At 42.5% G+C, this 23,017-nt stretch overlaps 3 protein-coding genes across 3 annotated transcripts; all 3 read right to left on the reverse strand.

The window, feature by feature from the left end:
- Positions 1-581: 581 nt before the first annotated feature.
- LOC139284761 (ubiquilin-1-like) lies at positions 582-4,748 on the reverse strand. Its single transcript, XM_070905134.1, has 11 exons — positions 4,626-4,748; positions 4,210-4,352; positions 3,519-3,646; positions 3,100-3,362; positions 2,598-2,759; positions 2,376-2,505; positions 1,965-2,086; positions 1,635-1,718; positions 1,335-1,450; positions 1,055-1,226; positions 582-725 (listed from the first exon to the last, which is right to left on the reverse strand). The coding sequence occupies exons 1-11, from the start codon at positions 4,746-4,748 to the stop codon at positions 582-584; spliced, it is 1,587 nt and encodes a 528-aa protein (XP_070761235.1).
- A 957-nt stretch (positions 4,749-5,705) lies between these two features.
- gkap1 (G kinase anchoring protein 1) lies at positions 5,706-12,251 on the reverse strand. The gene is made up of 12 exons (XM_070904357.1): positions 12,192-12,251; positions 11,506-11,763; positions 10,206-10,364; positions 9,725-9,802; positions 8,860-8,998; positions 8,717-8,739; positions 8,349-8,510; positions 7,685-7,771; positions 6,963-7,026; positions 6,799-6,869; positions 6,621-6,698; positions 5,706-6,180 (listed from the first exon to the last, which is right to left on the reverse strand). The coding sequence occupies exons 2-12, from the start codon at positions 11,743-11,745 to the stop codon at positions 6,139-6,141; spliced, it is 1,143 nt and encodes a 380-aa protein (XP_070760458.1). The 5' UTR covers positions 11,746-11,763; positions 12,192-12,251; the 3' UTR covers positions 5,706-6,138.
- A 1,771-nt stretch (positions 12,252-14,022) lies between these two features.
- Positions 14,023-22,665, reverse strand: LOC139284551 (kinesin-like protein KIF27). Its single transcript, XM_070904856.1, has 15 exons — positions 22,368-22,665; positions 21,908-22,108; positions 20,154-21,160; positions 19,719-19,862; positions 19,389-19,565; positions 18,996-19,189; positions 17,990-18,111; positions 17,726-17,854; positions 16,909-17,123; positions 16,693-16,755; positions 16,274-16,444; positions 15,941-16,132; positions 15,571-15,798; positions 14,791-14,989; positions 14,023-14,645 (listed from the first exon to the last, which is right to left on the reverse strand). Exons 1-15 carry the CDS (start codon positions 22,663-22,665, stop codon positions 14,023-14,025), a joined length of 3,963 nt encoding a protein of 1,320 aa, XP_070760957.1.
- Positions 22,666-23,017: the final 352 nt, after the last annotated feature.

Here is a 23,017-nt window from a genome sequence, read left to right on the forward strand (position 1 = left end):
AGATGAAATATTGTTTGAAAAGAGTTCACAGAAAGCCTATCACTTGTAACAACCACAGATTCTGGAGCCTTTCCACTCTTTGCTAAATGCTAGCTTCATGGATTTAGCTATTTTGCTGACTAAAATGCTGACTAAAAAGACTGAATAAAAAGACTAAATAACTATGCAATATTTATAGCCTAGCCTATATTATAGTAAACCTCATCACTTACTAATAGGGGACGAGCCCTGAATCATGGAAATAACTTCAGTGGCTAGGTAGATTTTCATTCTTCTTGAAGCAGCCGCCATCTTGAAAAGCTTGTAAAATTGCCTAAGTCACATTGTCTTTTGACTTCACACTCTTGACACTCAGGTCATTATACTACAGGGGTACACTCGCATGATCTGTTCAACTGAGGATGCAGGCGATTTTACCAGAGATGGCTAGCATCGTGAGGAGATGATTTAGGCAAAAAAATAATTTTTGTCAAAAAATGACTTGGGCCATTATTTTAGGAAGGTGATGATATGTAAATGTCAGTACATATGCATTCATTTATGTATGGATATGTGCACAGATCAACATCTTTGTGTGTGTGTCACAGACTGAGCAGGTGTTGTACAGCAGTGGTGAGGTCTCCTCCTGTGCTGATGAGGGCCTGAAGGTTCGCCTGTCTGTCTCCGAAGCCCATTGAGCTCAGCTGCTCCAGCTCCTCCTGGAACTCAGCCTCCTCATCATGGACCTGACAGGACATGACAGGAGAGTTATTTAATGTCTGACTTATTACAATATCATGATCAAGAAGAATTAGTACACAGGTTTTGAGCCTCTGAGAGTGAAAACGTGTTTTGTGTCTCTCCTAATCTGTCCTTCACTCTTAATTAATACATAAGAAAAATGAAACAAACAGATGCAGATGCATGCACAAATGCATGTAGGACCCATCAGTAGAAACACTGACTGAAATTTGTTTTTTGATTTATTTTATTTACTGGTGATATTTCAAATTCAGGCGCAGTTCAGATCAATTACAGAAGCAGACAGCAAGGTTATAAGGAAACATGGAGATACCCTATAATTGCTGTTCGCCAGTGCCTGTAGCATCTGTTGTACAAACTGCTGCTGCTGCTGCTCTGTCACCGTGGCAACCCCAGGACCACTTCCTGATTGGCTGTTAAGGACAGAGTCAGACGCTAGCTCAGGGGCAGCATTAACACTTGCTCCAATGTTTCCGAGTCCAGCCCTGCAAGACAGACATGTGGTGGTACTTTGCATAAAAGTAACCCAGAAACTAAACCATCTTGTGAGTACTCTTCGGGATGAGGTGCAGTATGTGTGTATTTATACTCACGTAGGTATCAGTGCAGGAGCCTCTGCAGCCAGAGTCTGTAGGGCCTGTTGGATCTGTAGTAGAGCCTCCATGGCTCTGGGGTTCAACATGGCCGACAGCAGCTCTGGACTCTGCATCTATATATGTATCATTGACCATTAATAATTCAAATATTAATCATAAACAATAAGCATGTTGGTCCTGTGAATGATGCATGTATCATACACAAGCCTTTTTTTCCCATTCTCCCCATTTTCTACTAGATGCTAGATTCTAGTTGCAAGAAGTGAGACTGTTTAACAGTGAGGAGAGTAAACTAACCTGTTGCAGGAAGAGAGGGATCTGCTGTCTCATCTGCTGCTGCAGCTGAGGATTTCCTGAGAACAAAGGGTGGCTCAGCAGCAACTGAAACAGTATGAAAATGAGAGCCGTATGGGCTGTAAGACCTGAGTAGGATTTGTGTGGAGAGATTATGGGATATGTTAACAAGAAGTGGGGTTGGAGGGGGCATTGTAGCTTGATTCCACACCTCTGAATAGACGCCTATATGATTCAGATACTCATAAATAACATAACCTAAAGGAAGGAGTAAATGCTATGCAGTTGTCAAGTGAAAACAGGCAATCCTCCCATAAATTGTGCATGCGTCACCTGTGCAGCCAGCTCAGGGTTCTGGCTGAGGCAGTTCAGGAGACTGTTGACATACGGCCCAGACAGCAGGCTCTCCATCAGTCCTGGACTGGCTGTGATCTCCTCCAGCAGCGACTGCATGCCTGAGGAGAGAGGGAGGAGGCCACAGATACAAGATGAAGGAAAGCAAGTGTATATGTGTAGTTATAGTTCAGCTAATTGCCTGTTTCTTGGTTTGTTTGGGGGGACATGGCAGAGAGCACCAACATCTTTAATATAACTTACATCAAAGGACAGAAATGGGTAAAAAACTGAAAAAGCCTGAGAAAGCATACGTTTGCATGACTGTAGGTTTGCCAGATTACTTATGGGCATGAATTTCTACATTTTCTCTCAGTTCTAGTTAAACTGTGTGGATTTGTGTTTTTGTGCCTGCAGTGCTCTGAGGGTTTGGATCAGCTCTGGGCGGGGCGGTCACTTCTCTGAGAGGATCTGTGAAGTGAGCGGAGAGGGGTGGAGTTTCGGATGATGTAGTCACCACCGGGGGCACTTCTATCTGGATCTGAAGGAGAGTAGAGACACCACAAACAACAGATTAAAAAACTATTAGTTTGACATTATCTGAACCAATAGTTCATGAAAACAAACCTGTACCTGTGATGATTTGAGACTTTTTGTGTCCGTCTTCTGAAGGCCACCAGAATCACCAGTGATGGTGTCTGGGTTGTCCTGGTCTGGCTGCACGTTGTCTAATGCTCTGTCTTCATTGTTCATCACTTCCTCTATCATGTCAGGGTTCCTGATGAGCTCCAGCACCTGGAAAGGGAAGGAAGAGCAAGAAGATATTGAACACATGGGTGGGAGAAAAGAGTCAAGGATGGAGCAACTATGTTCAAGTCACAGTGAAATGAAAAATCATGATTAATTAATTAATTCCTATCACACACAAAACCTAATCCTAAAGCAAATTAAAAGACATGTTGAAATGACATATTTTTATTAATTTCATGTATCCTTTTATTATAGAATAGTAGTAACTTAGTACAGTGGTGCTTTCTTTAATTTACGCAGTATAATGGTGGCACACGTGACAGTGCTTTGGCACACTAAATCACACAACAAATCTGTGCCTCACACACACCCTTTTTATCCCCACCTGTGTGATGACATCCGCGTTGTTAAGCACATCTCCCACTTCTGGGTTTGTCTGCAGGAGCTGCTGAATTTGGGGGTTAGACAGAATGAGCTGTCTGGTTAGTTGAGGGCTGGAGTTGGAGAGGGTGCTCTGCACGAAGGGGCTGCCCAGGACACGACGCATCATCTCTGGGTCTGCCAGCAGCTGGCTCTCCATCTGCCGCTGGAGTGCAGGGAAGAAGCCACGCCCGCTGTTTGTTAGGCCAAGACTGTCCAGACCTTCCACTGTGGAAACAAGATCAGATCAGAAGAACAGGATTATGTAAGCCCAGATAGAGAGGATAGGAAAAGTAAAACTGGAAACACAAATGCACAAATGTGATGTGAAAAGGCAGAAAATAATTGGAGGTGAGGGGAGTTCCTGTGTGAAGCAGTTCTTACCCAGGCAGAAGGGAGAGGTGGGAGATGGTGTGAAGTTATCAGGGTCAGGATCGAGGACAGCAGTGAGCTCTGACTGGACCACTTCTGAAGCTGGATCACTGGTGGGTGTAGCAGACGAATGCTGAGGCCTGAGAAGGATGGACTGAATCTGAATACAGGGTTCCAGTACTGTGCTAAAAGAAACTGTGTATGCATGTGTAGTGGGAGGTTTGGGGCTCAAGTCAAATGAACTGTATAAACTACTTTATATAAGCTATTTCATCTGCTGGGTATCTTGTGAATCTATAATATGACATTATAATTTATTTGTTGACTATATTTTGTATTCTTTATCTGAATCTGCAAAGTAGCTAGTAAATTAAGTTATCACATACATGTAGTAGTAGTGGAGTAAAAAGTACAATACTTCCCTCTGAATTGTAGTGAGTGCAAGTTATTGAGTGGAAATACTCAAATAAAGTACAAGTCAACTCAAAATTGTACTTAAGTACAGTACTTGAGTAAGTGTGCTTGGTTACTTCCCAGCACTGGTCCTCAGAGTCCTCCTTGACATCCATACTGAATGAAGAATACTAAAACACAGTTTACTATTCCTAGATACATAATGTACATTACTGTAAAGGAGGATATATAGTCTCTGGTGGCTGCTTGTGTCTGATGACCACAGGAGATCATGCATGTTTCTGTGTACCTCTGGATCATGCAGAGGCTCACTGAGCCATCCTGTGCTTTAAGGTGACTCAGGAGTTCTGACTCTTTGAGGATCCGGCCGGAGTGGATCAGCACCAGCCGCTCAGCCGGGACCCTCAGGCGCTCTGCTAGACCCCATTGCAGCTATACACACACACACACACACACACACACACACACACAGAGAGAGAGAGAGAGAGAGAGAGGGAGAGAGACACACACACACACAGAGAGAGAGAGAGAGAGAGAGAGAGAGAGAGAGAGAGAGAGAGAGAGAGAGAGAGACACACACACACACACACACACACACACAAACATCACACTTTGGCTTTGTTTTTCGCATTAGGCCACAGTTTAGGAGCGAATCGAGCCATTTATACGCGCACAGCAGGAGTTTAGACCCAAACCTCTCCTGACCTGTCTGACGGTGCAGCCTCCTCTAACGGTGAACTCTTTGCTCTCCGTGAGACTTTTAACGGCAACCTGGATCGTCTCAGCCCTCTGACGATCACTCGGTGCATCCTTCACCGCGCCTGACATCTCAGTCCTGTCCGGCCTGACGATGATGAAGATGAGCGGACCTGGAGAGAGAGAGGCGCGCGCGGGCCCGGGGCGGAGGTGCGTGTCTGTCCCGATGACTCGGCAGAAAGTTGTGTGGCTGAGTGCCAGCTCTGACCCGACTGCGCAGGATGGTGTAGACACAAAGCCTACACCTTATCTTCGTTCTTTCCTTTTATAATGTGCAGTTCTTCACATGGGTGCCACTGGAGCGGTCGGATTGAATTATTTCATGCCTAATAGTTATGTAACCAGAGCCAACTTAAAGATATAGTACACCGCAAATCAGTTAGGATCATCGGCAGTTCTAAAACTATACTAAACTATACTACTACTACTTAATCCTTCCAGATTAAAGAAGACGTATTTTTACAGCCTCAAAAAACAGAACAAAAACATATTATCCAAATGTCTCCAAAGTGGCTGCACCGTGGGTTCAAAAGTCAAACATTATCATCTCTGTCCATCACTGGACGTAAGACGCGACTTGTTTGTATTTCAAACCTCAGAGAAGTTTCCCATGACAAGATGTTGAGGGCTGAGATTAAGTATTAAGAGTCATCTTTTAAATCTTTTCTTAAAACTTTTATTAGAGAGCTCATCCCGACTTTACTTGAGTTTTTATTCCCTTTCAATTATCCGTTTCTGTTCTTAAATCTTTATTCGTCTACATTACTGGAATTGGTTTTGATCCGTTTTATCATAAAATCGAATTATTGAATAATTTGCACATGTTTTATTTGCTGCCTTGTTTTAAGAATTTGGGGTTTAAAAAGTGCTCTATAAATTATTATTATTATTACCAAAGTTTGTGGTGTGTATGGGAGCACTTTACCTTTGCAGAAATACAGCTTGGGCCTGTATAGTTGCATTTTGCATTTCAGACACATTTTCAAAGGTCTTGACAAAGCAAAAAGTGAAGAATTGAAAAAAAAAAAATCACTGAGAAAGTATTTTATTTACTTAACAGTGAGAAAGAAAAAAACAAAAACATACATTTCACATCTGTCATTAAAACCCCTCAGTCAGATCAGGCACACAGCCTTCAACAGTAATATAGATGCAGTGGCACACTTGTTCCTGCAGAGGGCAGCACTGTGTGCCAAGCCACCACTTCAACACAAACTTAGTCAATCATGTTTAAAAACGTCAGTAATTCTTGTTTGCTGTGTAATACATCCTGTTATGTCAGGAGTGTATTCTCTCTGTGTGTGATTATGGGGGCATGCATTATATAATGACATGGAATCCGAGCTAAAAAAAAAAAACAAAATAAGGAAAGAGAACCCTGATTGTGATCAGTAGTGTTTTTCTTCATTTGTTCAGGTGTTGATTTCATTTTGCGTTTAAGGTGTTTTCCCCTTTGAATCCTTCATAGATCCGTTTCTGAGCCTTTCTTCCCTTTCTTGTTTCCCTGTCAACCAAGGCCAGAAAGTGTACAATTATTAGTATGACAAAGTATTGAATTCAATTCAAGTTAAAATAACAAAAAACAAGGTGGAAAAAGTTTTACTAAACTAAACCATGAAAACAGACAATGAAATTCTTTGCAGCATTATTAAAACGTAAAAAAGAGAAAAGTTATCCGAACTGAAACTAGGCTTACTTCTACCCTGACCTCAGCTGGGTATAGCAATACAATGCATTGTACTCTTTTATCACTGTACTTCTGTGCTGTGGTTACTTAGTTCTCTCTCTGCACCTGACTTACCGGCTGCTTTTGCGCTGGTCTACAGACAGGGAAAGAAGGAACATGCATGCAAGTGCACAAACCCACGAGAACATCAGCTAATACACAATCACACCCACACACAATGGATCATGGCTTCTCAGTGATTTTTTTTAAACTCTCACCTGATGTTTTGGTTGTTCTAACTGCAGACCTTTGACTTTAGACCTTTCTTGTTCGAGGGCGGCGTGAAGTAATGTTACCTAAATAAATAAGAAATATATTATTCAAAAGCCCATAACTGTACGAATATCTCACACACCCGTGTTCCTCGCTCAGAATCTTTATCTCACTGTAACACACCTGTGATGACAGCTCTTCTTTTATGTGTAGTAGCTCTTCTACATGTAGAAGGATTTCTGCTTTATCTTTCACTGAAGGGGAGAAGTTAGAAACATCAGACAGGTCATATAAAATCTAAAAAAGAGGACGGCTATCTAGTGTAATGTTGGTGACATTCAACTCACTCTCTCCCTGTTGGAGCATCTTAAGCAGCTGGGAATTTCTTGCTTTCACCTCTTTGTATTTCACCTGAAGAGTTGAGAGGCAAGAAGAAAAATTTTTCTTTGCTGTTTTTAAAGAGTTGGCCACAATGGAAAGGTGAGGAGAAGTGGATCATGCTACAGGTGTGGTTTAAGAAGTTTGTTAAGACACGTTGATACATTTCTTCACTCGTCACTATTGGAGTCCATTGTAACCAGAGAGATGAAACTAAATGCTTTTAAGCCACATTTCAAGTTCACAGGGAAATAGAGTTTGATACTCAACAGTCCTCTGTGCTTTCTTTCTCACCACCTCATCCCTTCCTTGCAGACTCCCATATTCTCATGTACGGATTTTTTTCAGTAAATCATCAGTGCTTGAATTCTTATTTTTCCTCGACAGTGTCACTTTAAAACAAAGCTCAAGTTATTTGTTTATCAGTTAAAAAAGCTGTAGCATACAAGAGCAAATGGACTGCCCTGATCCTCTGACAACAGATTTAAGTCTTCTTAGGTTTTACTTACAAATATGGTCATAATTGCATATTAAGTGTGAGTCATGGACACTCTGTACTCTACGTCTTGTTGAGAAAAATGAGTAAATATATATATATATTTGTATATAATATAACAAATAGATATTTCTTGAAATTATTATTTTCCAGTGAATTTATAGAATGATGGGGTAACTGCTTACGACTCCTGACCTCCCACTGTGAGATGGTCTTCTTTAGCTTTTCGATTTCCTGGTCTTTCTTCTCCAGCTCGTACTTCAGCTGCTCTGCTCGGGGGTCCTAAGGGTAAGGACAGGGAGAAAAGAGCAAGTCAGGAAAAAATTATACTTTCCAACTAACTAACTAACTAACTAATTTGGCTAAGTAAGGAAAAACAAACTTCACTTGGGTGATTTATTCAGTCACTGGAAAATGCAGAGACACAGCTGTATGGACAGACTAACAGATGTAAACGTTAGGTGTGAAATGGCGAGGACAAAAAGTGCAAAACATTTTTAGGAAAAAGGCCAAACATTCACAGTACAATAAATCTATCAATCTTGTCCCAAATTTCCAATAAGTCACAGTTTGTTCTCAGCACACTAGACAGATGACTATTGATAAGATCGAGGATGTGAACTTTTACAAAATGATAAAAACTTAATCTGAAAATCGGTCTAGAAATGAAAAACAAAAACCTAAACTTCTGAGGTGAAAAGGAAATTGACCTTTGACTGTAGAATTTTGTAGAATTGTAACATGTATTGCCAATATGTTCCCTTTCTGTTAAAAAAGTTCATGTTCGTGTACTGTAGATAACGAAGGCATAATATACAGACAGCTGGACGAATGTTTGCTCATTTATTTGTTTACTCACCGATTCATGTTCTGTGGAGGTGTTGACTTCTTGTCCATGGCTGTTAGTGTACTGCTCACGTCTCTTCTCTTGTTGGATAATCCGACTGACGTCATCTTCGAGCTTGTTGAAAAAACGCTCCTCCTGCCCGACTGCCAATGTTACGTTAGCTGCTCTGGCATCCTGGATGGGAATGAGGTCAGTGTTTCAACAGGGGACATTTAACCCCAAATAAAACCCTGTGCACATTATTTACCGGTAATTAAAATATTCATTCTACATTTATATACAATAGGGATAAATTACATTCTGCATAGTGTGTTGCATTGATTTGACAACAGTACAGATTTACCATTGGGGTTAAGAAAGGAAAAAGATGCTTCGCTCACCTCTTTCTCTTGTTTCTTATGTTCTGCAAAGAGACAAAGTACATCGACATAAATATTACTCTGGGAGCCTGTTGAGCTACGGACGGAAGCACACAAGATCCTAATTCAATGGCTTTTGAAACGGATCAATACGTTTCTCTCACCTGCACTGCCTTCAGCCTGGAAGTCCTGCAGTGAAACTGTCTTTTTGTCTTTTGCCTGCTGATTCTTCTTTTTGTCTTTCTTCCCCCCGCTCTCTTTTCCTCCTTGTGACTTTGGCGAGGAGGCGTTTGTGCTGTTGTGCTGAGTGAAAGCAGATCGTTTTACTTTAACTTATAATCAAGGTTATCACAATAGACATATACTAGTTTTAAACATTCAGGATTATGAAACCTTTAATGGTGTAGTCTTTTCTGAAGTACTGGAGTGGGCAGTACAATAAACATTAGCTCTGTTTGCAAACAAAGTCTGGTGATCTTCCTCCAAATCCAGGTGACCAGGGTGGTACTTGCTGCTATCAGCTGACTGCACCAGACAACAACAACATCTGCTAACATAAATGACTTATTTCACTTTCCCTAATTGGTCACACTCTATGTCTTGCCTTGACTGAGGCATCAGAGTATAAATGCCTAAAAACCACATTACAACTTCTGCTGAATTGTTGATCATCTTAAGTGCTTCTTCCCTGAAGACCCCAGGGGCTGTCTTTGGCTCAGCAGCATCAGCCAATTATTTGTTTACTTCCCGAATCCTGTTACCTTCAGGGAACATCGCATGAACAGGTGGAGAATCAGGCCAAACATACAGTAGGCTACAATAAAATGGAAGAAAAAAACTATTCAGTCGAGGCTGACGATCAACTGATTTGTGTAAGACTACGGATCTTTACATGGGTGCCACTGGAGCGGTCTGATTCAATTATTTCATGCCTAATAGTTATCTAACCAGAACCAACTTAAAGATATAGTACCCGACCTCAAATTTGCCTTTCCAAGAGATGTGTATTAGTGTGTATTGGCAATGTACCTGTTTGTTTTGTTCAAACTCCAGTTTACTTAGAATCAAGGCCTTTTCCAAGTCGGCCTCATACAGCTCAGTGGTCATCTGCAGAGGGAGGAAGACGGCAGAAGAGAAAGAACACTCACTTGAGACACATAGTTGGTTTTGTCTGTAAGGTCAGACATGAACAGCTGGAAATGCGGTTACATCAGAGAAAGACAATATATACATGTAACAAAACAAGATTTGGTGTACCCTTACCTCCTCCAACAAGTTTTCAGTAAGAAAAGAGGTGACACGTCTAGTAATTGTATCTAAAATCGGTTAATCAGTTCTAAGAATACCCTGCCTCTGGCTCAGTCCTGTACTGCTGACCCCTGAACAGCTCTACTAAAGTAGCTGGAAGTAATGTGGCTTCCCGAAGGGCAAGTCAGTTATCAAGAGAACATTATCTACAGTATGGCTCACCAGCTCACACATTTGTTATGTGGTTGTTATTCTCTCTTACCTGCTCATCCCTCTGCTTCCACTGCTGCCACCCCTCTGAAGGCATATTGTGGTCCCCTGATGCAGGACTGAGAAGTTCACCAGCTATTCCTGACAGCGTCATACAGGGAGGCGGGGCACAAGACTTCTGAGGAATCTTCTTGAAGGCCAGATTACGTAACTGACAAGAAGAGAGATTTGAGATTGAGACTCTTGATATGACAATTATTGTGACTATTACAAACGACTACAATGTTCTATTGTTAGCTATTGAAGCCGTCAGCATGTGTGCGCATGAACAGTAGCCATTTTAAGTCTTAAAATTTTTAGGCGATCTGATAAGATCTACATCTGATGAGGGTGACTTTGATCCTGTTCTCTGGAACAAACTGCCTGATGACCTGAGATCTGTCACAACTGTGTCCACTTTCAAAAACACACTGAAAACGGTTCTTTTTTTTGTCAAGCTTATGGTTAGTTATTATTTGTGGCTTCTGGCTGTGGGGTGGATGTGGGTGCCTTACAGTGTTTGAGTGGGTTACTGGGTCTTTGCACATGCATTTTCTTAATTATTTGGTTTATAAAGTGTCATAAAAATGTGAAGAAATCCAAGGTGGCCTCCTGAATGCCATGATTTTTCAGACCAACAGTCCAAAGAATATTTACTTCACAATTACATAAAACAAGAAAAGCAAACATGAAACCAGAGAATATTTGACATTTCAAAAAATTACTTACACAATTAATTGACGTAATAGCTGCCAGCTTTTCCGTTGAACAACTTATCAACTTATTGACTATCAACTCTACATTTTAATGTAAAGCACATTGATTTGACCTGTTATGAAATGTGATACATAAATAAAATTGCCTTGGCTTGCTGAGGGCCCATTTGATTATCTGACTGACAAATGATGTATTCACATTTTTAGAAATGCAAATAGGTACTTTCTTTCCTCTATTTAATATCATAGGTTAAATATTATGGGTATTGCTAGTGTTGTTTTAGCTTTGTAAGCAGGACAACGTTTTGTGGTGTTTCTTATCAAGCAATAAAAATCCTCAATGGAAAAAACGCTGGTGACATGCTTAATTTGAATTGTGCCAACACTTGCTTTAAACAGCTGAGAGCAGAACAAAGATCACAATCTGTTCCTTCATAAAGCTACCTGGCACAACCCTCTGCAGTTTCAGTTAAGGGGAAGCGAAACAAAAGAGGAGCACAATCACGATTCATGTCTGTCACAAAACGGAGGCCATGTATGCAGCCTAATAACAAAGATATGTAAGACAGAGGGTCGTGAGATGCTTCTTTCACTCACCTCATTTGCCTCAGTCTGCTGCTGCTCCTTCTTCTTCTTTTTCTTGTCTTTCTTCTTGTCGTTGCACTGAGCCCCTTTCCCCCCGGCTGCTCCTGCCTTTCCTTGTCGGGGCTTCCCAGTACCACCTTTGGTGATGGTCTTGCCCCCATCAGAGCCGTCGGAGTCCGAATCCGAGTCGATCTGGAGCAGGGCGAAGCGGGAGGCGGTGGTGGGGACGGTGATCATTGCAGACGATGCCATTGCGAAAATGAAAACTGACTGATGACAAAAAGGAAATAAACAACAATACAGTTAGGATAACTTAAAGCCGGTCATAAAACAACGATTAGCTTCTAGTCGCAACCTCTTTTCAAATAAAAAACATCCCCATATCTTGGCCAAGACCTTTATTTAAAGCAACAGATTGCACGGTTAGTATCTCTAACCAAAACAGACAGTCGTGATGATAAATGTAACAATGTGATTTGAACTGTAGCGTTGCTAACTGTCTGGTGACGGACTCAGCTAGCATTACATAGCAGCAAGTTGTTAGCTAGCGTTAACTGTACAACGCTTAGCCGGTTTTGTTAGCTTCTAAACAAGTGCAAAAGTAGCGATGTATGACAGTCAAAAACACATTAACGGACACGCGTTGGTCTTTTCGTCTTAATACACTCGCTGACTTGTTTTGAAGAGGCAGTACTCACAAGAAAAGTTGCTAAAGAAGACTTTCACCTGTTCGTGAAGGTACTGTCGGTTACCGTTGGTTTGCTACCAGCGACTGCCTGAGTACAACAGCCCGGTGGGGCCAAAAAGGATAACGGCTAGGAATGCGATGGGTGACTCTCTAAGGTGCCTGCTAGTAACACAGAAAATGAAACTTTTGTTCCTTGTTTATCGGTTATCCGATCTATTTTGTATAAAGTGTGTATTGTGTGTTATATGTATACTGTTTTCTGACAGAATCGATGATTTTAAAGCAGATCATTGATTATCCTCTATTAATTCAGACCTAATACTCACTAGAGTTTGCTCAGTTGTCAGGGTGATATCTCAGTTGTCATGCCTTCTGTCAGGACATGTCATATATGTCATTACAATTGGCCTATCACCATGATAACTTAGCAAACTCCATCTTCTGAAGCAGACTGTGTGACTATGAACCCTCTGGAAAAGCTATTAAGTGGCCCTTAAACTAGAGCTAATCTTGTGGCTCTATCATGCAGAAGGGCCCTGTGTCAAAATCATGTTATATCAAACATTATATTCCTTAATAAACTTATGTTTACTAAAATTAACACAAACAGACTTACCTATGAAGGCTAAATACTATTTCTAATTTGGTCAATGACAGAATCATAGTACACTTATCCCCAAACCATGGCTCCATGGGTTAATCTGTTCACGGGTTAGGGGTGAGGGGATGGAATGAGTCCACACAATGAAGGCAAAACAGTGAGATATGTATATTAGTAAGTTTAATACATTTCACTGTTATAAGAGTCACCCATATAAGAGATAATTTAAACAACAAATCAATATATAACTAACAATACATAGTGCACACAGATAGAAAAAGTTACTACCAAGCTTTATATTACTGTTGTAGTGCAGAAAACTTTATCTACTCACCATTTTAAGTGCTAAACAATGTTGAAAATGAAAGGTGAAAGACAAAACACTTCACGAGGCACTATTTGATTTCACAACAACAGGTTGACGAACATGTTTTCCCTAAATTATTGTATTGTTTAAACTTATAGTGTTTGTAAAGGGGGAGAATCAATTTAGTGGATGCAGTTGGTGATTACCCAAAAGTGAGCTACTGTTTTACTGTTTTAAAGTTTGTATCTAGGACAAGAGCTTGAATCTTAAGATCCCCAAATAATTTCGGCAAACAAAACATGGAATGTCTAGTGATGTATTTGGTGTGGCAAGAGCTGAGACAAAAGTCTGTAATCACAAAATGGGAAGTTTCACTCATTTTTTAGTGTAAAAACACTGTAAAGTCATTGTAAATGTCTCTCTATACGTCATGTATCAGTTGTCATGACAACACTGGCCTTTCTTTGTTTCTTCTCTTGTTGAATGGCAAAACTCCACAACATTCAGCATAGCTGGGATCTAAATAGGAAGACAGGGCTATAACAAGAGACTGAACTGATTCACTGTAAAGACATTTCAACATTAACCAAAAAAAAAAAACTGAGAACAAACTGTTCAATTTAACACACATTCTTCTCATTCTTTAGTATATTGTGAATATGGACATACATTAAATATTGACCAGTATTTTGATTTTGTGAAGTAATTTAATGTGCTTATAGGTACTTCTCACTGACCTCAAAGCCCTATAAAGTCCTTAAATTAAGTATTTTCAGGCAAACAATACATGACCATCTTCACAAGATACTTTCACATTTTCCTTTGTTTACTAGCACCCAACAGGAATCTCATATACAAACTGCTGCCACCAAGTGACTTGTAGGTGCTATGATCTACCTAAAGCCACTGAATAGATCCGCAAATGATGCATCCTCATCTGTCAGTGTTTCTGGTCACTTCTATGGAATCCTCTAGTATTGACTCTGTACTGGTATCTACAACAGACTGGCGTCTCATCGTGGCAGAGCCACAGACCCGCAGGTCAGCTGGAGAGATCTGTCTAAGCTCTCTGCGACACAAACGTACTGATGTCATCTCTAAACTTTCCCCAGAGTGACCAGCCACTCTTTCACTGCCCCTCTGGGACTGTGTGTGTATCTGGTTGGATTCGGGCATTTTTGTCTTTCTGCGTGTTTGGAGGTCAGACGATGAGGAGAGACGGGGGGTCTGGTGTGTCTTCATATGAGAATCGCTTTGTGTCTTTTTGTCTGTTTGCTCAGTGTGTATCTTTGTGTATGTTGTTGCAATATGTGTCCTCGTCTGTGCCTCTTCAGTGTGCGTCTGGGGTTCGTTTGCACTTCCATGTATCTGCATATTGTGTGTTTGTCTGTGCTGCTGTGTGTGTGAGGGCTGATCGACAGGGTGTAGGGCATCACCCAGAAGCTCCTTGAGTTTCTTTTTAAGCTGCCGGCTGGAGCTTTTGTAGAAAAACAGCTCTTTCTCTAGATGCTGCAGTCTGTCTTGGAAAGCCTGCTGTGCCTCTCCTGAACCACCCTCTAAACACACACAAGCAAAAGGGGAGAAGTAAATGAAACTGCAATATTCATGAAACGATTTCTGTACAAATATTATGGAGAGGGATTTGCCAACAAAATATTTCAGGTATAAACGATTTGGTCCAGGCTGACCTAATGTCCTCACCTTTAAGTTTCTGCAGCAGTAGCTGGATGTTGTTCTGGTGATCTCGGTGCTGCTGAGTGAGCCTGCGGTCTGCATCCAGGGCCAGGCGCTGCATGGCGACCTCCAACTCCCCCAGAACCACCTCTTGCTCTCCAGCATGAAGCTCCAGCTCTTCGAAACGCAAACGCAAATGGCGTTCCGCCTCACGAAGACAAACAACCTGGAGAGGTTGATACATGTTATTACATGATATAATTAAAAGAATTTGGCTGAATCGTGTACCTTTGAGAAAAATCAAGGACAGAGCAAAACAGGTGGGAGGGAGTTTATCATGGTATAGTATAACATGGTGCAAACAAACCTCCTGGAGAGAAGCTGATAATAAGTTTATAATGTTATGAAGACGTATCAGCTGGAAAGATACAGGACACAGCGGGGAGCATTAGGGGAGCAGACAGAGGGAGGAGGTTCAATTTAATTAGCATCACAGAAATAGTGCAGCTGCATTTCTGACTCACAGAAAAACATCAGCTGGAGAGAGACGCAAGGGATGGTAAATAACAGAGGAAAAGAAAAGGAGAAACAAATCTTCAGCTGGAACAGAAAGAGAAGGAGTCAGCATTCAGGTCCTGTCTGACCATGTTAGAATCCACTTTTTACAAATTAATAAACATCTTTTTAGCAAAGGGAAACAGATATACAGCATTCAGGCACTGGTAAAGAAAATAGAATGGAGAGCATGTAGGTTTTGTATGTAGAGCTGAATGTTGCCTATATCCACAGGTCTGCATTTCATCTGACCTTGTTGAAATATTTGACAAGCAGCTCCGAGGCCTCAGGTGGTGAGAGCTCCTTCAGCTTCCTGATGACATCACAGAGTTGGGCGGGCTCAGTGCTGTGGGACTGATGTGAAGAGGAGTCTGTGATTAACAGCCTCTTCTGTTTGTCCTGGATGGAGTGGTTTTTAAACTCCAGAGCTGCATCCAGAGCTTCAATAGCTTCCTCTAGCTGGAGCAGGGAATGTTCCTCCTACACGAAGACACACACCAAAGGGCACAAAAGAAAAAAGATGCACACTGATGAACCAGAAAATGCACCATGAAATAAAGTCTAATGATAGGACAGTTGTGCAATACATCATACACACATACAGTGTTGCCTTTTTCCTGACCTCCACAGTGAGCACTCTGTTGTCCTTCAGCTGGGAGTCCAGAACGTCTCTCCTCTTTTTAAGCGTGTCTCTCTCTTTCTCCAGTTCCTCTATGGTGACTCCTCTAGTCTGCCTCACACTGCTGCTGCTCTGCAGCTGCTCCTCCAGAGACTCCAACTGCACCGACACGCGCAGCAGTTCCTGACTCAGAGCCTGAAAAGTCATTGATAAAAAAATCGTCCAGATTCCAGCTCCAGTAATACATGCTAAGTGTCACTGATAAACAGACAATATTAGCGAAACCATTGACAGGGGCACCACCACATGTGTATGTTCACACATATACAGACTGACCTGACTGGAGCGCAGCATCTTGATCTCTAGTTTGTTTTTCTGTTGCAGACAGGCCTCCCTGCGCAGGAGCACCTCCTCTCTCCTCCTCAGGTCCTCTTCCAGCTCCCGCAGCTCTGCTCTCTTCTGAAGCACCCACTCCTCCTTCTCCTCCAGCCAACTACTGTCGAGGAGCTACAGCGAGGACAAGGAGTGAGGAAGGTGAGGAGGGAAAAAGGGAGCAAAGAGGGGGGATGAGTAAAGGAGGAGGGAGATGACAATTGAGAAGAAAAGAGGACAATGACAAAGACAAGTAGAAATAGTAACAATGGAATGAGAGGATGTATACAAAAGAAACTGTCAAAATGGCTATTTTGGGAGGAGAAAAAGCAAAACAAACGTTTTAAGAATTTATACTGCTTCCATATTTAGCATTATGTCACCTTTTCCTTTGACTCTTCCTGCTGATTGCTTTTGTACACAGTCAAATCTCCTGCCCTTTGCTCCTATAAACAAAAACACGAATCCTGTTAACTCAAATGAGTCATTAATGTTTTACCCATGCTGTGTCAGCGGTTACATTTTTGCAGTTTTGTATTTCCCACAGAGTCCAGTGTTAGACATTACTGGGTTCATTTTTAAAAGTCTGTTCAACTAACCCCATTTTGGTCAAGTTCTTTGTTGTTATAACTGGTCTCTCTCTGCTGCTGGAGGCTGCTCTGAAGCTGTGCTCTCCGTAGTCTCATGTGCTGTAGGCTGTGGTACACCTCTGCCTGGACCTGCTGGCTCTGCATGGACAGTCTTGCCAACACGTCGGCTTCTCTGCTATCACCACCACGCCTGCCATGCATGTCCACTGCTTGGGTCTCCTTGTCTGTCAGGTAAAAACACACATTTAGAGATGCAAATATTGCTCAAAAGAGATAATACATATAAATACATTGTCAACGGTTTGACACTATTATGTTATGATTCACTGGTGTTGTGCAGTTGTTGCCTGGAGCGTCAGTACAAAAGCCATTTTGATCTAAATAAGAATTAGCCTGCCCATGATAAACAGTACAGGATTCTAATCAAAACAGGTTTTGAAGAGATTTCAAAATCTGTACTTTCTCCTTTTTCCTCCATCACCGTGACCTTGGTTCAGAGGGAGGCCTCAAGCTGCAACAGTGTTGTTATTTCCAAATCTGAAAAACTGTAGGCTGGTAGTGTATTGCTACTGTATCATCAAAATAACACTTTGTCTTTCTCTCTGCTACTGCTGTCGTCCTTGAATTGCTAACTTCACTCAGCAGAAGCCTCTGGAAGCTGCAGGAATGTTTTGACCAACCTCGGCACACACAAACACAAAACTCCTCACACTTGCTTTGATATACAAACAAATCAAAGATTTCTATTGTTCTTGACTCGGTTCTTCAAACTACAAACCAACAGACACAGGAATACAGTACACAGTATGTAATTATATGAACGCACCAGTTTTGTCAAGCTCTTTGATGAGCTCCTCTTTCATGCGCATGTTGACTGACAGATCTTGGATCCTTCTCTGAGTAACACTGGCTCTTAGCCTCTCCTTCCTCATATGGCTTTGGTTGTCCTTGGTCCCTGAGAAGAAAAAGCAACTGACAATATGAAAAGGAAACAACTTGTTGGACATAACTCAGGAAAGCATGCCTCTATCAATACAAAAAGGACAAAGAAATAAAAGACAAAATAAAGTCAAATACATGTAAAGTATACCTGTGGCTCGCTGACACTGTTGAACTAATAGCTTTCCATTAGATGTTTGGTCTAGTCCAGAGTTTTTCTCTTTCAGAGTTGATCTCTTCTGCCGGCTGGTCCACGTTCGGTTTAAAGAACGCCTGGAGTAACAACACAGTATTTGATTATGCAGATCATTTGAGATTAACTCTCTGCTGTAGGAAAAAGATTTTCAGAATGAAAGATTATTGATGTGTAAAACTTAGGGTAAAGCACTTTTTGTATTTCTGTGGCTCAACATATGTTAAAGCCTGGCAACATGACCAATCACATCAGCTCCTTTCATCTATGCTCCCTGCCACATGTCCACAATATGCCCCCAAGGATGTCACATCTCCTATATAGAATTTGCACTGCTAACTACATTGTATATACCATGTGTAATGCATTGGACTTAAATACTGCAGGCTGCAGATGGAGACATTATTATCATTATCAAAATAAAACAGTATTTTTGCTGTCATTTAAATGTTTCTACTGCTTGGCAAATGTATAAAAAGCATAACATTCGGGGTTTCTTTGAGTCTACTTGAGTGCACCAACTAAAGTGACAAGTGCGTTGTTGAACTCGTCTGAACAGGCAGGTGGCTGACAGCACAAAATGCAGTCATCCTTGACACCAAAATTGTAGTGTGTCATTGGATTGCCACTGACACACCCCCTACTGTGCCTCTCTTCCCACGTTGGTGCATGCAGGGTCGCCGCTATACAAAGTGGGAGCAGGTGAGGAATAGCTGTTACCTCACCTGAAGAAAATGTCACTTTACTTGAGGAAAGCCAATCCTTGCAATACACATCTTGATAAAGGTTTTCATTTATTTCAACATTAATTAATAATTGAATGCTTTTTTGTGAAACACTTTTTTGTTGCAACATGTTAACAAAAACTTAACTCACAGACTATTGGCTGAAATTGTATTCAATGTAATAAATCACTGGTGGCTTGACAAAGAAGGAACCAGTAGGCTGTTACACAGACTCTCACCTAAATCCCATTCTGTCCACTAAGATGTCATCCTCCTCCTTCTCTTGATCCCTGTCTTTGCTCTCTGCCTGTTCCTTTATGAATGGACAGTACACCTCATCCTTTTCCTCAATCTCAGCCAGCAGGAGATGACCGCGCATCTTAAAGGCTGCCATCACCCTCTCCAGTGAATAGGCTGGGGGACTGGAGTGAATCTACAAACACACATGCATTCGGACAGAAATATGCACAGCCATGAACAACAGAGCGTGTGGATGCACACATGAATGTATGCAGCAACATCGCTTTGTCCTATGAAAATCAAAGTCACGAACAACAAGTCGAGTGCAACCGGTACAACAGATACATACACAATTACACACACACACAGAACAAAACAGTGCAGCTACCTACCCTCCTGGGAGGCTCGTGTCCACAACTGTGTCTTATCAGAGGGACACTGTGGGGTCTGTTTCCTGAGTTCCCATGAGCACCTGCTTCCACTGTCACCGCTGAAGTTGCGCCCCTAAAGGTCATGAGGTCGCTGCGAAGACGATTGATGAGGATTTGCTGGTCCACAAGTTGTTCAGTCTGAAAACATTCACAAAAAATGTGAACACAGACACACATTTAAACAACCAATGAAAAACCAGCATAGCTGTCATTAAATTCTAGGACAGTTTTATTTGCAGATAAACTACAATGCTGAAGGTGTCTACTGTATTACAGAGCTGCACTCCTCACCTGTATACGAGTACGTTCCTTTTCTTCCTCTAAGGCCTGCAGGTGGGTTTTGCTCTGTTGAAGAAGCTTCTCTACTTCTTTTTGGACCTGTCTCAGCTCTGCATCCTTCTGCTCTAATAGCTCTTCCTCTGTGCTGAGAGCTTCCTGAGAGACAGAGAGAAAACAGCTTTATTGTCCCTGTAACTAACTCCTTCCAGTGTGTCGAAGGCTTTTGATAGCATGCTGGACATCCATTGCCCTATTAAAATAGAACCCAAGTGTTATATGACCCTAAGGGATAATATACAACATATAATATATAACATCTTTTTACTCTGAACAAAAGCAAACCTACAGCAGGGATGTCAATTCCCTTAGATTATGGACCAATTCCCATCAACTGTTGCATAAAACAAAGATCTTTAATGGCAATCTGATCTCACTTGTTATCATTACCTTACATTTGTTGAGTTCTTCTCTGAGCTTTAATATGGTAACATGGTGAGCTTGTTCACCACCCCCCTCTAAACACTCCTTATCATCAGCTTTATGTGAGTGATTGACAGCTGTCAGTCTCGCCTGCCAATCCTGCAGTCGCTGCCTGAAAGAGGGACTTGGTGTGGGGTCAGGGATATCTGCAAGCAGGGCTGCAGCTTCCTGTGCCAGGAGGCGGTACTGTGGTGGTTCCTCTTGGTTCACCTTCTTATCTGGATCAGATATGCTCATCTGACTGGCCTGTTTGAAGCTGTCCCCCTCTTCAGCTCTTCCACCTGACCTCTCCCTTGTCATCTCCATCTCTCTCTCCTTCTCTTTCAGTAGCTCTCTCAGTGTCTGTACTTCATACTCAAGCTCGCCCAGTCGAGCCTCACCAGGGTCCCAGGTTGTAGGACATGATTTAACCTCTGTGTGTGTAGATATCGCTCCAGGACGGTTACGGATGTGACGGGCCTTGGACGCAAACTGCATGACACTCAGAGTCTCAGCTACACTGTGGTGGGAGGGGCTCACGCATGCCACCATCAGTGTGTGGGCGGTGCCTCCCAGTGAATCACGGAGGAGACGGGTGATCTTGGCATCACGGTACGGTATATGTGCACTGTTGCAGCTGTTACCACGGCGATTTCGGCCAGGGTCAGAGAGGGCACGGATGACATTGCCCAGCGCAAGCAGGCCTGTGTTGATATGGACAGACTCCTTGAGCCGAGTCCCAGTGTTTCCAGTTTTGCCAGCACGCTCCGAGCCTGCTAGGTCAACCAGACAGAGTTTGGAAGAGCGAACGGATTTTAAGGAGGAGGTGTTGGTGTTGCAACACTGGATAAATTGAAGGGTGAAGATGGTGTGAGAGCGACTGGAGAGCTCGTTCATCCCTGTGGTGCCAGTGTGGCGCAGGGCATTGCCCGTCTCCAGAACGCTTAATAGCTCCTCTGCTGAGGTGACAATCACCTCTTTGGCTCCCACCACCACTGAAAACACAAAACCACACAATTATCTAAAATGCTTTTACACTGAGCTGGAATATTATTTCCCCAGTGGACAGTAATCCAATGTACATCATAGTGTCTGATCTCATTGTATTACCATGACTTCCTCATCCTCTCTGAAATAATGGCCCTCATTCTTTAAATGAGAACGCTACTGATTTTACACATTAAGACCTGTTTACTAATCATGGGAAGATCTACACGGCCCGTGATTTTGACCGATTACATATAATGTCTTCCACAGCTCTAGTTATGGCCCCAGGGTTATCTCTTTTTTTGGAGACTGAAACTCTAAAAAAGAAAGCCTGTCTTATAAAGTGGGGGGCATGGAGTTTGAAAGACGTTGGGATTAACAAAGTTAGGAGGGGCTAACAAAAAGACAGGTGCAAGATGGGAGGTATAGGATCCAGTGTGTTTGGAACTTAATATTAAGGACTAAAAGCCACAACATGTTGACCAATTAATCTTTAAATCTGTCTCTTGCAAGTCCTCCACTTTATGGAAGTGCAGTACTGATTCGTTGGAGTGCACTTTTAAAACTGTCCCTACATCACTAATGAAGAAAGGAGCACCAGTGGCATGAATGGACAACTCTGTGATGCAATGAATGTAGGTTTGTAATTTAGTATGATTGGTGTAAACAAATAGCTGGAGAGTGGGTACATACACAATCTACATGAAACATATTTAGTCACATTTGCTTGCCAGTCAAAAGTACCTTTTACTTACCAGTGTTTCCCCTTTCATCCTCTCTGATATGAAGCTCTTTGTGAATGGTGTGCAGCTCCAGCAGGTCTCGCAGTTCCTCCCTGTACAGCTCCATATATGAGACCCGCACTGTGGCTTCCACACCATCACTCTTCTTCCACCTCTCCCCCAGCAACAAGAACACATCCTGGGCCACTCGGTCAATAATTCCTCCCTCTTCATCTGAGACAGGTTCGGGAGGGAAGAGACACAGTTATAAAGTACATGTAGCAAAGACCGGATAGGGAAACATTAGAGGACACCTTTGGGGTCAAATCCCTAGTCCATCTGTAAACAGAGTCAAAAAATGGAGCTCCCATCTGTCATTTTCCCATACAGTCTAACTATTCGGTGCATCTCTGTTCTCTCCTAAACCCCCCTCTGGATGTTTCTAGCCTCATTTGTGGGATGAAAACTGCCACCTGTGCTCTGTACAACTTACCCAGGTTCCCCCCTCCGAGTGTGTATGTCTTCCCTGATCCTGTTTGTCCATAACAGAAGACGGTGGCATTGTAGCCGTCGACCAGGGACTCCACCAGGGGCTGGACGCAGGACCCGTACACCTCATCCTGGCTGTCTGTCGGTCCAAACGCGTGGTCGAAGGAGAAGAGTCGGTCTGAGCCGAGCATCACCTGTGCGGAGTCCGGCACCACCCGCACACACACCTGGTGGTTGTGGAGGACTTCTTTAGGAAGCAGGGGACGGATACGGAGCGCCACCCGGACACACACCTCGCTCATTGTACTGATTATTATCGCTAGTGTAGCTACTTGTAACTTAATGGCGTTTCACTTTCATCCCAGCACCTCACGGCTGAGTTGTGGTGAAAGTTCTTTTTTGAGCTCTTACACTTGTTGGATACGAAATAAACATGCGCCAATGATTTACATTTTACCAAAACAAACCGTCTGATATTGGCCTTGTGTGTGTAGCTACGTGGTCGTTACTTTGCGTGTTAACTTAGTCCCATCGCCCGTTTGTTGTCGCTCCTCGGTTGCCCGGGGAACGGCCGCCGCGGTGCCGCAGCAGCAGAGGAGCAGGAGAGGCGTTCAAGAGTGTCCATGGAGGGCGGACCGAGTGGTACGTGAAGGC

Source organism: Enoplosus armatus, chromosome 4 (assembly GCF_043641665.1).
Source record: "Enoplosus armatus isolate fEnoArm2 chromosome 4, fEnoArm2.hap1, whole genome shotgun sequence".
In the NCBI taxonomy this organism is placed as follows: domain Eukaryota; kingdom Metazoa; phylum Chordata; class Actinopteri; order Centrarchiformes; family Enoplosidae; genus Enoplosus; species Enoplosus armatus.